At 40.5% G+C, this 14604-nt stretch overlaps 2 protein-coding genes across 3 annotated transcripts; one reads left to right on the top strand and one right to left on the bottom strand.

Moving 5' to 3' along the window:
- Nucleotides 1–1107: 1107 nt before the first annotated feature.
- On the bottom strand, nt 1108–5047 carry LOC143327151 (uncharacterized). Its single transcript, XM_076741366.1, has 3 exons — nt 4570–5047; nt 2833–3027; nt 1108–2701 (listed from the first exon to the last, which is right to left on the bottom strand). The coding sequence occupies exons 1-3, from the start codon at nt 4711–4713 to the stop codon at nt 2492–2494; spliced, it is 549 nt and encodes a 182-aa protein (XP_076597481.1). The 5' UTR covers nt 4714–5047; the 3' UTR covers nt 1108–2491.
- Nucleotides 5048–6677: 1630 nt separating this feature from the next.
- On the top strand, nt 6678–11838 carry LOC143327150 (monocarboxylate transporter 2-like). 2 transcript variants are annotated; one of them, XM_076741364.1, is made up of 5 exons: nt 6678–7248; nt 7891–8122; nt 8207–8350; nt 8952–9815; nt 9919–11838. In XM_076741364.1, the coding sequence occupies exons 2-5, from the start codon at nt 7906–7908 to the stop codon at nt 10140–10142; spliced, it is 1449 nt and encodes a 482-aa protein (XP_076597479.1). In that variant the 5' UTR covers nt 6678–7248; nt 7891–7905; the 3' UTR covers nt 10143–11838. The 2 variants fall into 2 exon arrangements, with proteins under 2 accessions (XP_076597479.1, XP_076597480.1); XM_076741365.1 differs by lacking the exon at nt 6678–7248 and adding an exon at nt 7625–7767.
- Nucleotides 11839–14604: the final 2766 nt, after the last annotated feature.

The following is a 14604-nucleotide window of genomic DNA, read 5'->3' on the forward strand; positions in this document are numbered from 1 at the left end:
GAACAAAGAAAGCTTTGCCCTTCACTGCTTAGTAAATAGAACTGCACTTCATTACTATGTCAAAGTGCATTCACACTGTCTGCGGTGCCTTCACAAAGAGAATGGCAGTGGGTACGCAAACATCTGCTATGGTTGTTTTCCACTTAAGCGGGGGAAGGTCATGAACCAAAGTAGCTTATAGCCACTCTAACCTTGAAGGAAAAGGTCCGATGTAAGCATTCACTGAAGATTTACCTGAAACACAACACCTAGTTCTTCTGTCTTCAAAATTCCTCTTCAACCAATTTCTTGTTCTCTGAAATCCAGCACACCACTTTTGACAAACTGTCAGAAGCACAATTTCTCCTGTGTTGTGATACTTAATGCAACTCTGCTCTCCTGCAGTGCTTTAATCTCATTGGTTGAGCTGGGCTGGGGGGTGGACATGCACGACCAATGCCCTGTAAGACCATACAGGCTTAATGTCATGTGCTGTCACTGCTGACTGCAGGGCTGCTAGCCCATAGCTAAAATTAGGGAGGGGGTGATAACTTAAAGGGTCTCAGGGAGCTGATGTTAGCTGCTTCTTACGTCACAGCACAACACACACAAAAACACACACTGTAATTCTTAGAAACTGGGCACAGGCCACAGCATGTGATACAAGACAAGAACACGCATGTAGTGGCAAATACCCACATGTTACACAGTAAAAATTTTGTACACACTGGTAACACATTTGGGAGTAGGGGGGTAAATTACACTGTAACTTCCTTTTAAATCACCCAGTTTGTGTAACTACAAGGTACAAACAGGGCACCAGCTGATCTAGTCTGTATGTCATGAACAGGCACTTCCGCTTTAAAACCAAACAAGAATCTAGATAATAAACTTAACATAGTGACAAAGGGGGGTGAACAATGGAGGCTTATTTCATAGTCTAATATTTAATCATTTTAAAAACAGAACCCATAAAACTACAATGTATTGCACTTAAAGCAGTCATTTTTTGTAAATATATAATTTCAAAATAAATGAGAACGTAAATTATTTCTATGCCAACAGCGTCACCCCATTGCTCCTGCTTTGTTACCGAATTAAACATAACTGTACCCTTTTATATTAAATAAGCACTCAGGAGTCAAATGAACACTTAGCAAAATTTATTTCCACTTTACCTTTACACACATCTGTTATCTTCCCTTCTACTTACATATAGGTACACAATAAATACTTTTTAATAGCTACTTTGTATATAATTACCCAGTAATTTACAGGCTGTGATCTAAAATGCATTTAAGTGATTTAGTTTGTGGCTGTATGGAAGCAAATCACAATACAAAAATCATAAGAGTCAAACTGAAGTATATCACTGAGCATGTTTTGCACACATCACCGCCTGATGCCCACAACTCATGTAACCTTTAACAAGCACACGCTGTTCTGCATGGCAATGTGTCGTTAATGAATCACGCTCACAACAGGAGAGGCTGCGGTGAGATCAAAAACTCTCTCGAGCGTCTGTTTCTGTCCAGCCGGCACACAGAAATGACTCACAAAGAGTCATTCGAATCAAAAACATCATGTCAGGTCAGTCACTTACAGTTGGCAGACACACTAAATATTGATTTATCCCACTTCTGTAAGAAAGGATCGACTGAATTCATCATTTCTGCTTATGCTGTCTGTAACCCATATAAAGAAAAGGCAACTTTAAACCAGCGGGTCAGTCATGATGTGGTCAATAATCATAGCTGTCATGTCACACAGTTCAAACGGAACAATTTCACTCTCACAGCTGATATTATTTTAAACTTACAATGACATCTAGTGGCAGCTTCCTGACAGTTTGGTTCACTATCTGCTTTGGAATGAGCCTCAATCCGAGACGCCGTGTGCAGCAGGAAATTGACTGCATTTTGCTTCAGCGATTTTCTCTGGACTCTATATTTGTCATAGCATGACAGTCTTATATAAAGAACTCCATTACTCTCTGTCTTTTGCAGCGAGGCTCTTTCTCTGCACCGTCATCTTTGTCAAGGTTAGGCTTGTATTTTTTCCAGTATCCAAAGTTTCTTTTGTCTCATCTGTCATCTTTACAAGTGTTCTGCCAACTGGTGTTATTAGTCAGAGTGAGCTGCTTTTATGCTGTATTTTTTAGCCTAGTCATATTTCTTTGGATGCTGATATTCGTTTAACATTATAGATCAATTTTTAATGTTCTGACCATTTCCGGTAGATTAGAGAACGTTTGTTTGTTTGTCAGTTTCCATTTTTGAAGATATTTCCATTGCTTTAACTGAACTAAACTATGTGTGCTTACAATTACAGTCTTACAAGTAAAGAAATTCTGCATCATGTGATAGCTTTAGATAGACATTCACACTCAGGCAGCTAATATTTCCCTTCAGCTAACAGCAGTCTTGGGACCTTTTCAGACAGGTTCATAATAAATGGACCATTGATCAGGACAAACCACGTGGTCATTATCCAATAACTTATTAAACATACTTTATTTTTTCTGTGGCCCATCTGTTTTCTTTTCACAGCGCCCTGCGGTGCACTCCTGGCCACGTCCGGTCCACTTTAAGCGGTTCCTGGCGAAAATGGCATAAGACTTGTCCATGAAAGGTCTCACAGGTGGCCACATCATGATGCGAGCCACCCAGCCAAGACCCACGGCACCATACATGACTGCAAACGCTGGGACCCCACGGTGAACCTGCCAATACGCAAGAGGTTAGCCAACCGGCTTATTTCAACATAATACTACATGAAGGCTAATCTGCAAAGATGGCAATCTGACATACAGAATATTACAGCTCAAGGACAGGTAGTGGAATGTGAATTCACCTCGTCTTTCTCATCAATCACATGCATTTCCTCCATGGCCATCTCATAGCTGATGTTCTTGTATTTCGCTCCATCGTAGCCCGGCAGGGAGATATCGATAAAATCTACTTTTCCAGGCTGATTTCTCTCTTTCTCCAGAAACTGGAGGAAGCGGATCTCCGTCACACATATGGGACAAAGTCCATCATATAACACCTGAAACCGAGCAGGAACAGACGATAACAGCACTACTGTTTTCACTTATAGTGGAGAGAGGACATTTCCAGCTGGCAGACGCTGAATGGCCTCTTTCATAGTTTAATGCTTACACAGGTGAATGATACCTTAATACATTTACGGACAACATCTTATTGTGAGACCAGAATACTAACTGTACTGTCTGCACATATTTCCGCTCTGCATATGAAATACATACAATTCAGTGAATAACACTGTGAAAAGTGGATTGCAGCAAAACATTAAAATAGAATGAGAGCTTAAATTTGAGACAGTACAAGCATAAGTGTCACATTGTTTTGTATCACACTAATCAAATAAAAACTTTTCAAAAGGCCAAAAATGAAGAAAAATGAGTGAATGAAAAACACGAGGAGAAGAAAATTACAACCCTTTGGTTCACGAGGGACAACCGGTGCATGAGACCTAGTTAATATTTGACTTGGAAGACAACTGCAAATAACTTAAATTCTGATTATCTGTAGTTTACATGTAGTGGTGAAAATCAAAGCCCATTTCCACCAGGAAAAGAAAAAGTAGATTACAGTTTTGCATGATAAAAATAAAAAAAAAAATCATCGATTTAATCTAAGATTAATCCAAAATTTCTGAGATCAAAATGAGATACAGAATTGTGAGATAGTAAGTCATAATGTATATTTGGTGTTAGCATTTCATAATTTTTATTGAATAAATCCCAATTTAGAGACAGATTATTTTTCTTGCATATACCTAAGGCCTATTTATTCTAATAATTATCAAACATTTTTATCATAACACATCACAAAGACGCATCATATTTAGAATCACTAACATCTCCATTTTCCCCAATTACGGGAAGTCGCTTGTGTCATTTCAGGTTAGAGTAAGGGTATCTGGTGCCCCCTCCTCTACATGACACTGATATTCCCGGTCTCAACTTTGGTCTTTGGGCTAAAGTCCATATAATAGTTAAACCGGACTGGATAAGGTGCTGCTCGGACCCACAACACACTCCGCTGGTCCAGATCCAGAGGTTTCAAGGTGACTCGCTTCAAATGTTGACCGGATGTTTGTTTTAAGTGGGCAAATGTGTAGTTTAACCGCCAGCGTTACCACTAGTTTGCTGTTGACCCGATACTATCCAACCATCAGCTAGCTGTTAGCTGCTAGCGGTCACACGGGACGTTCAGAAACATTGTTAGAAACGTGAACGTTTGAGTGTAACTGCTGCAAAAACGATAACTCGGACACGTGTCTGCTTTTCTTCCAACACCTTAACGAGAGGTTGGTTGGTTATTTTCGAATAAACAACTTTTGGAAAAGGTGCACACGTGAATTTGGCAGCGCATGTTCACCATTCACCGTCCAACTCTGAAATACAAAGCGCCTTTATTAATAGCTACATTGACGGCTTACTGCACACAGCACAACCTTCACCGATGAATGGCTGTGTTATTCAAGGTTGCAGCGATAATACATGAAGCCATGAAGCGTTTATGTGCAGACTGTACAGTAATACAGTAACTAACGGACGCGTACCTTCACATCTGCAGACTCGGAGCTGAAGTTCCGATGCTGATGTTTGCACAGGGCAGGTGTCGCTCTTATCGCCGCATTTGAATTTACACAACCGGGCAGTCTAACCAAACCCGAGATCAAACATGTTCTTACTTTGGAAAACATCTGAAGACACACTTCGCTAACCCAACACACGAATTTGCTATTAGCTAACTAGCTACCTATATAGACTAACTGGGCTCCTCTACCTTGCACTACAGGACTATAGCGTAGCTAACACTAGCTAACGTTACGAGCCAACAATCCACGCGTTACACAAGTGGTTGAGTAACAAAAACATGGGTGACCCGCTGGTCAAATCAAACGACCGGCTTGTAACGTTATGCCAAACATAATCTCGCTTCCTCACTCTTGCCTGGTTACTACTGAAAGCTCAATTCATACACACGGCGAATCAGTTTAATTCAGTTTAATAACAGCAGCCGGAAGCACGAGTGAAGGGGGCGTGGTCAGCGTGTAGCCTCCTCTCTGTCAGCTGCGAGAGGTCTCACTCTGCTGCTTTTTTCCAAGCTGAGTGTGAGCGACAAAGCTGAAGTCCCACCCCAAATGTATCTCTCATATTTGTTTTATTAGTCTTTTCCTGAAATATTATATGAAGGTTTTATGTCCATATTCTAATATATCTGTACGTTTATTGGCTGGCGCTGGTGGAAGAAGTACTCTTTTACTTAAGTAACAATACCACAAAGTAGAAATACTACAAGTTAAAGTCATGCATTCAACATTTTCAAGTACAAACCTATCAGCATCAAAATACTTGAACTTTCAGAATAATGCACATTATGTTATGGGATTATAATTACTTGTGTATTCATGTGTTCGTCACTTTAAATTTAGAGCAGGTACAGGTGGTGCTCATTTTAATTATTTCATGTACTACTGGGTAGCTTGTGAATTTCCCCTCAGGGATCAATAAAGTCTTTTCCTAACCTATAATGATCGATCGTAATATATATGTTGATTATATTTTTTATCTGTGCTCTGAATCTGCAAAGGAATTAGTCATTTAAGTTGTTAAAGAAATGTAGTGGAGTATAAAATAGCACAAAATGGCTCAAAAGTGCCTTGGAACTGTATTTGAGTAAATGTTAGCTCGTAATATTTCAACATGTCCTCATTTACCAAAGAAAAATGATTCTTTTGCATGCTTTTCATCATTCTTTCTGAACAGCTGGGACCTGACACTGGGGTTTTGTGTTCATACTCAAAGCTAAATGGGTCTACAGTAATGGCTAATTAAATTTGAGTGCCTCCGCATTTTAAATGAAGATAAAACACATCTTATTTTGTTAGCATTCCAGAACCACAGGTCCCACGAGGCTTTGATAGCACATCTGTGGCAAAGACTCAAGGGATGTGTTCTGGTTGGATGCCAACAAAATAATTGTTGTCTTATAAACATTAGGTGGTCCTGTCCCAGCGTTCAGCTGTGTGAATGCTCACTATATCTATCTATCTGTGAATGTCTGCTGCAATATCACTTTACATACCGTGAGGCAATATGAAATTTTTAAGCCATGAGGTTGTATGAGACCATTGCTGGTGATGTTGTAAATTAATGAGCAAGACTACTTTATCGTAATAAAGGATTAATGTGATTTCTCTGGCAATGTGATTAAAATACCTTGAAATGTCAGATATTCAGTTCATTAGATCAGGGGTGGGGAACGTCCGGCCTCCAGACTGTATGTGACACTGATGCGTAGCTATGCCAACTGGTTTTGCTGGTTTTAAGAATGGAGTGGAACGACGTAAAAACCGAGCAAGAACAGCCTCAATAGCAGTGGCTGTCTTGTCTATAGCAGTCACTCAACAGCGGCATGACAACAATGTTAGTTCCCCACATAGTGCTGATTGGCCCTCATTGGATCATCTGCTTTTTCAGATGAGAAAGTGCTGTTTCATGTCATGAGGCCAGACAAATCAGTCAGCTTGGTGGAGTAGGCGGATTCAAAGGTCTGGACCCAGGCAAGCTACAACCAGACAAAGAGAAACCGTCCAAACTGTCACTTGAAGATGAAGAGAAACCCTTTTCCCGAAACTCGGTGATAGCAAGTACCATTACCAGGTACCTCTCAGAGGTGAACCTCAAGCTCCAGTCAGCTTCTCAGCTCTCTGCTTTCAAATGGGAAATCATTTGAAGTGGAAGTAAAGCTTTGGGAAGTGGAATGGGAAAGAGGTAACACTGCATTTTCCTTCTCTGCAAGAACAAAAGCCTGCTGTGACATCTGAATATGTAGGTGAGTGTGAAAACTCCTTCCGGCATTTGGTGAGAGGCTTCAGGACGTGAGATTCAAACCAGTTAAACCAGCTGATGATCCTTACAACCGACAACGCAAAATCACTGAGCTGCAAAGCACAACGAGCTCAGAGCTAAGCACAACAACCTCCCTCTGCCTGACTTCTATAAGATTTATACACCTCCTGAGGATTTTCCCATGCGGAGGAGACATGCACTGAAGTTTACGTCTCTGCTTGGGACAACCTACTACTGTGAGCAGCTCTTTTCAAAACTGACTCTTTCAAAGACTCGACCGACAGGCCAAACCTGGAAAACCAGCTGCGAGTAGCATCATCATCACTACCATCTGACATCAGACGCCTCGCCAAAGAGAAGAAGTTCCAGCCGTTGCATTAGAGGTCAGTGTGATATATGTGTTCAAAAACGTAGTACAGCCCTCGAGGGATGTACTGAAAATTGAAATGGCTCCTGACAGGAAAAAGGTTCCCCACCCTTGCAGCAGATTGACCAAAAACAGACTCTCCTATCTGGTTATGTTATCTATAAACAGTTTATCAGTTGAGTTCTTGTGAAATGTGCTATATAAAGGCATTTATATCAATTCATGATACAGGATTGCATCTGTTTTGCCCACCTCTAGCACATTCACACACACGGAGTACAAAGGGCCTCGCAGATTAACAACAGACGATTGTGTAGGTTGGCTGTTGCTTTTTGAAGTCTTAGGTATATGACCTAAGATCACCTTCTCTGCGGGGTTATTGTTTTTCTTGTGCGTGGTCACTTGTATTTATCATGTAAGCACACGTGATGAGATCAAAAGCCTTAGAGCAGGGTCTTTCTGAGGAGACAGCCACAGCCTAGTACAACAACAAGGTTCACAGCCTGGGCAGCACAGTTTCAAGGATTGTGCGGAGGTGAGCTCTTGTGACATACAGACTATATGTATTAGGGTCTGCATTGTGTGACCATTACCGTCGCTTTTGAGATGTGCAATATTTATACTCTGTTCACTTCTTTTACCTGTTTCCACCACCCAGCCGGCGCAACAAAACATGTCCCCTGCAGCAGCAACCAATCTAGGCTACACTCCACCTGATGGAGGCTGGGGCTGGGCTGTCGTCTTCGCCTCTTTCATCTCCATAGGATTCTCCTATGCCTTTCCCAAGTCCCTCACCATCTACTTTAAGGAGATTCAGGAATATTTTTCAGTTTCTTACAGTCAGATTGCCTGGGTGTCCTCAGTCATGCTCGCCTCTATGTATGCAGGAGGTAAGTGGCACATGTAGCCTCGGTGCTGTAAACCCTCAGTGAAAGAGAGTACCAAGAAGTGAGGCATTTCTCTCCTCTGCACAGGACCAGTGAGCAGCATACTCGTCAACCGCTATGGCAGCAGGCCTGTGGTTATGGTCGGTGGGGTCATGGTTAGTGCTGCTATGGTACTTGCTTCTTTTGGAACTACCATTATGCACCTGTATCTTTGCGTTGGAGTAATTGGAGGTAATTCTTTTGTTGTTTTTATTTTTTCATGAATAATCATATTTAAAAATTAACTAATCATTTTTAATAATTATTAGATTTTGAGGAAATCGCTGCTGTTCTTTCTTGCTCTCTGTTCCCTCTCTTTCACACTAGTTTTTTGATTATCAGGACCAGTCCACTAATGTCATTTGTGCCATTCTGTGGAATGTGTAAAGACTTAGATCACAGTGAAATGTCCATGCCTTTTAAAAACAGAGCCATCAAAGCAATACATAGATCTAGGGTAGACTTTACTTTCTTTAAAGGTCTTTTTTAATCAGATGGATTCCCATGTGCAGCAAGCAAACAACCCTCTTAGACTTTAAACTTTAATCTAATGAAAATGATCCACCTACGGTGCTGCTGAAAATAGCTGTACATGGGTGAAGTACATAAAAGATAATGTCAGAACTGACAACTAAAGCTGCTGCTAACAATCATCTTCATTGCTGAGTAATGTGCAAATTATTTTTTCCATTTAAGGAGACATCACCGTCACAGGTTTGACTGTATATTCATATGATCCAAGCAGAATCCGTCGTCCATGGTCTGTTATTGATCTGCTCTATTGTTTCAACAGGTTTAGGTCTTGCCTTCAACCTCCAGCCGGCGCTGACGATCATAGGTACCTACTTCCAAGTCAGAAGGCCACTGGCGAACGGACTCGCTATGACAGGAAGCCCAGTTATTCTTTTCAGTCTGGCTCCTCTCAATCAGTTTCTGTTTGATTCTTTTGGCTGGAGAGGGAGTTTCCTCGTCCTGGGAGCCATTGTTTTGAACTGCTGTGTAGCCGGTTCTTTGATGAGACCAGTCAACAAACATGCTCAAAAGAAGCCGAAAAGCGAACCATCAAAGTATAACGGGGCAGCTGCTGAGGAAGCTGCGACCGCTGATGCCGGTGTGCAATCAGATAACCTTCTGCCTGAGGAAAAGCAAAAGGAGAGCAAGGGTCAGAGCTGTATGCAGAAATTCATAGATCCCTCGCTCTTCAGACACAGGGGCTTCCTCATTTATCTCATTGGTAATGTGGTCATGTTTTTTGGCTTTTTCGCGCCTGTGGTTTTTCTTGCTCCGTATGCCAAACATCTAGGGATTGATGAATATTCAGCAGCTTCCTTGCTCTCTATTTTTGCTCTCGTCGACATGTTTGTCAGACCAGCAACTGGCCTCATAGGCAACACCAAGTGGATAAGGCCACGAATCCAGTACTTCTTCAGTTTTGCAGTGTCATACAATGGTGTGTGCCACCTTCTGTGCCCGCTGGCGTCTGGATATTGGGGTCTGGTTGTTTATGTCATCTTCTTTGGTGTGGCGTTTGGGATGGTTTGTGCACTGCTCTTCGAGGTTCTGATGGACCTTGTCGGGGCTCATCGTTTCTCCAGTGCAGTTGGACTGGTCACCATTATTGAGTGCATACCAGTGCTTCTTGGACCTCCAATGTCAGGTCTGTGGATCAACTAAGATTTTTATTTCAGATTCTGAATCCTAAACTAAAATGCAGGAACTTCTAAAATGTTGACCCATGAAGTGTGCGTCTTCTCTTACAGGAGCTCTGGTCGATATTTTCGGGGAATACAAATACTTGTACTACGCCTGCGGAGTGTTGATGCTGGTGCCTGGCATATTTTTCTTCATCATGAATTACTACAACTACAAGAAGCTGGAAGAGGAGCAGAGGCAGAGTATGCCTGTGGATATGAGGACTTGTGAAGAGGCAGTACAACTTAAAACGAGTCAGGATGATAAAACAGCACATGAAACAGATGGATGAACCTGTTGACTATGATTTTCTTTTAGTGGGTGTCACCGGATTGGCTTTCCAGCAGGACATACATTGTATGAATATTATTGACAAGAAATATTTTCTACTTTGAATGAGCCTGTTGGGCTTTTTGGAACTTTGCTACATATCTGCATGTTTTCTTTCTTATTTTATGTGTTATTATTAGTGCATTATTTGACAACTGTAGCTTTAATGGATTTTCTTCATAAATTCTCTCTTCTTTCCACTACAATTATTGTTATAGCTCTACATACTAATATGGTTTCTCTTTGTTTCTTCAGTGACTGAATAAAAAGTAATTTTCCTGAGGGATTGATATAAAATGTCAAAACGAACAGCACTGACTCTGAGACTGACTCCTTACCACTAGATGGCACTGGACACTATCATGTGAGAGCTCAAAGTGCAACATATCTTTCCCATTAAACTGCAATTAAACAACAGGCATCATCAGTGGTGGTTTGGTTCTTTACAGCGATGCTTTCCAAAATCTGGGTTGTGACCCACCCATTGGCCACCAGATAGTAAGAACGGGTCGCCAAGGGCACAGCAATTAAAGAATGAGAAAATTAAATGTCTGTTGTAGAGACTGCAGGGTTTCTGTCTTGAAATACCGTCCCTGAAATCCCCTCATGCTGCCCATAAATTGAACTTTCAGGAAAAATTCTCTATTCACTCTCCTGATTCTAGTCTACAGTAAAATACATTTTCAGAGTCTTGGGGATCTGACTGTAAGAGTTGTTTCACTGGGGCTTCACTTTAGCACAGATATAAAAATTCAGTGTGAAGTTATGGAAATACTTCTGCATTGAACTTTCAAATAAGTGCAAGGAACCGAATGTGCATTTAATAAGATTGTATTTGCATGTGTAGGTGAGGAGATGAAATGTTTCACTTAGCCTCTCTGACATGAAAAGTGATGTGCGTGTAACACCGACACGTTTATCGCAGCTTCAGGCCATGCCTCCAAACATTTCATTTGTAATTTTAATTGACAGTTTCTTCGCTAATGCATTTCTCTGTTATGTGTATTGTGAAGAACCCAAGAACACGAGATCAAAGATTCTGACTCCATCTACCACACCGCAGAGAAAATTCGTGACATGGGATAAAATTTGTGAGCATATGCCAGGTCACATCATCCCACCACAAGTCAAACTTTATAGTCCAGCATATTGCATGATTACAGCCCCTTGGTGGCAGGCCTTGAGCACCTGCAACACAAGATACATGGTGGAGCCATTCAGGAAAAGAACAATGCCATTATTACAGACGTATGCTTAAATGATCCATTCTTATCATGTCCCTGCAAGCTGCTTATTGACTTCCTTTTTCAGATGGAAGAAAATTGCTTAAGTGAGCGAATCAATACGTTTATTTCTATCCTTAGATAACATTATCTGAAAATCAGATAAACAGTGCAAGTCCGTGGCTTATAGGTGGGTGGTCTTCTGTTTGGATCATGATTTGGGTCAATATAGCACAAATGCAGTACTGGGCTAATTTAACACAAAGGGGTGTTTTCGCCCAGTGTTTGTGTTATTTGTTTTATTACTGCTCTGTTATTTCCCGAAACTGTCAAAGCTCAGGTTTTACCTTAAAACACTGTACTCCAGTAAAAGTAAAACAAGTAAAAGTGCATTAAAAATGTTACTTTAATAGAATAGGAAAGTTGTGATGCTGTTGAAAATGTAAATAAAACCAAAATGTAATCATTTGCAAATGACCTGTGTCTACTGACAATGGTTTTACAATGGGTTCCTGAGCTCATGTCGTAATATCCTTCATCCAATCATGTGTTCACAAAGTGGTGAACCTCGCTCCATCCTTGCTTGTGAACGACTGAGCCTCTCCAGGATGCCCCTTTTATACCCAATCATGATACTATCACCTGTTACCCTGTTTACCTGTGGAATGATCCAAATAGGTGTTTTTGGTCTTTTATTGCTTCTGTCCCAACTTGTTTGAAACTCAAATTCAGAATAAGCAGATATTTACAAAAATCAATGAAGCTGATGAGGTGAAACAAATATTTTGTCATATTGTCTTTGTGCTGTTTACAATTGAGCATATGTCAAAAAGGATTAACAAGGCATCCCACACTGTTTATGTTTTACACAGCATCCCAACTTTTTCTTGGAATTGGGGTTGGAAGTATAATCAGTCAATATACTAAAAGTATCAGAAGTAAAAGTACTCATTGCAGAGCAATGCAGAGAAATAATGATGTAATACATGCTGTTAAACAGTATATGAGAATGTTATTAGACATGCAGAAATATTTAAGTAGCATTTTACTCTTTGTTGTGGTGGAGCAAATTTTTTACTATTTTAGATTAGACTGCAACTAATGATTACCTTCATTATTCATCACACTGCTTATTTTCTTGATTAATCAATATATTCCATGATTTATGACATGTGAGACAATAGCGGCAAATGCCCGTCACAGTTACCCAGAGCTCAAAGTTACATTTTCACATCTCATTTTGCCCAACGAACAGTCCAAACCTCAAAATTATTCAGCTTTTATCTTAATTAAGGAAAAGCTGTAAATCGCCATGTTTGAGCAGCTGAAAAAAAATCAGTTATCAAAACAGCTGAACATCATTTTTTTATATTTAACTATCAATTTACTTATTAACCGACAAATTGTAAAAGCTGTTTTCGTATATTGCTGGGTCGTTAAAATGCCTGGTAATTATAGCTGCCAGATAAATGTGGAGTACAAGAATAAAGTATCATAAAATGGGAGTACTTATGTAAAGTATAGATACCTCACATTTGTCCTGACACTTGAGTAAATGTACGTGTTCACAGTTAATTTCTGCCACTGTGTACGTCAGATTCAAAACTGCAAAGGACACACATATCACTGACAACCAGAAACAAACAGTGTCATGTAAGTATATACAGTTTGGAGTGAAACCATATTTTAGTGGCTCATTTTTGATCTTTAGTCTGTAGAGGGAAGCATGTATACATTATTTAAAGCTGTTTTTGAAAAAAAATATAGGTATAAATATGATGCAATACGATATCATCATATATTGCAGTGGAAAAGATTAAGTTAATGAGTGGACACAAAATGAGAGAGCGAACACCTCCAATTAGTGGCAGTTCCCATAAACTCTGTATCATCTCCTCACTGAACAGCTTGAGCATAATCACTGTGATGAACTGTGACTGATGTCAGTAAATCTGATTTTAATTGGGACCAAGAAGATTGAATCCAGGCAGCTCCGAGTCCAATCCCTGTGACGACTGCTACCGTGCCGAGACACGATGTTTTAACCATGCTGCTGGTTTGAGCAGCTGCACCCCAACTTCTGTTTTAACCACACGGTTGCGATGAAAGAAGGGGAGTGATACTGTCTATTTAATCCAACATGTTTGTTAATAATCTCTGCTAATCTCCTTTGCCCACAGCAGCAGAACTAATCTGTCCTCACAATGTTTACACTCGGAGGGAGGGCAACATCACGCGAATACTAGAGACTTAAGAGTTTATTCATCAGCCCTGTGGACGGAGCTATTAATGACGCATCGCTGGTCTAAAATAAACATCGATAGCCAGGGCGGCTAACATACACAGGGCATCTTGACATGATCTAGCAGACGGAGGAGCAATTGCCATGTCTATCCAAGGAGCTCTCAAGGACTCAATCACACCTTCCAGAGAATAGAGACACCACGTCCTGCAGTGTGTCTTAACTGACTGTCGTCCCTGATGAAACGCAAGATTTACTGAGATCATTTGGTGAAAACAAGGCACAGAGTGTCCTACTCTGGAAATCAATAATCTTTGCAAATAGCTACCTTAACATCCATGAAGGTCACCTTGATATTTATGTCGAGTAAAGTCGTGTATTTCTCAGATACTTTGAAAATTTTACATTCTCTAGCACAAGCAGCCGATATCTGAATATGTCGACGGAAGCAGAGAGGCATTTTTGATTTTGTATCAGTGGCCCCAGTCCCTGGATGGCAGCCTGAACCACATGAAAGATATCTGTTCTACAAAATGACAGCTGATTATACTCGTTACTGTTCATCTTCAGGGAGCATTTATACACAGATAAATGTGCAGTAAGCTGCGTCCTGCAAAGTAACTGCGTGCATTTACTCAGGCACTGTGCTCTGGTGCAGTTGTGAGGTACTTGTTCATTACTTCCTAATACTTTACTCTTCTAATCCACTAAATAACAGAGGAAAAGTACTTCCTCACATTTATCGAGCAGCTGCAGTTATGAGCTACTTTGCAAGGTAGTATTTGACATAAAAAAATCATGTGATAAGCTTGTAAAGTACAATCCTCTATTAAACATTTAACTAGGGCAGAGGCTAATGAATAAAAAGAACATTTATGAATATTTTTCCCACAGACCAGCGTGCCACATTCAGTCATTCACGTCTTGTTTTCTCTGTCCAAATAAGAAAGCTATTCGAA

Source organism: Chaetodon auriga, chromosome 10 (genome assembly GCF_051107435.1).
Source record: "Chaetodon auriga isolate fChaAug3 chromosome 10, fChaAug3.hap1, whole genome shotgun sequence".
NCBI classification, from domain to species: Eukaryota; Metazoa; Chordata; class Actinopteri; order Chaetodontiformes; family Chaetodontidae; genus Chaetodon; species Chaetodon auriga.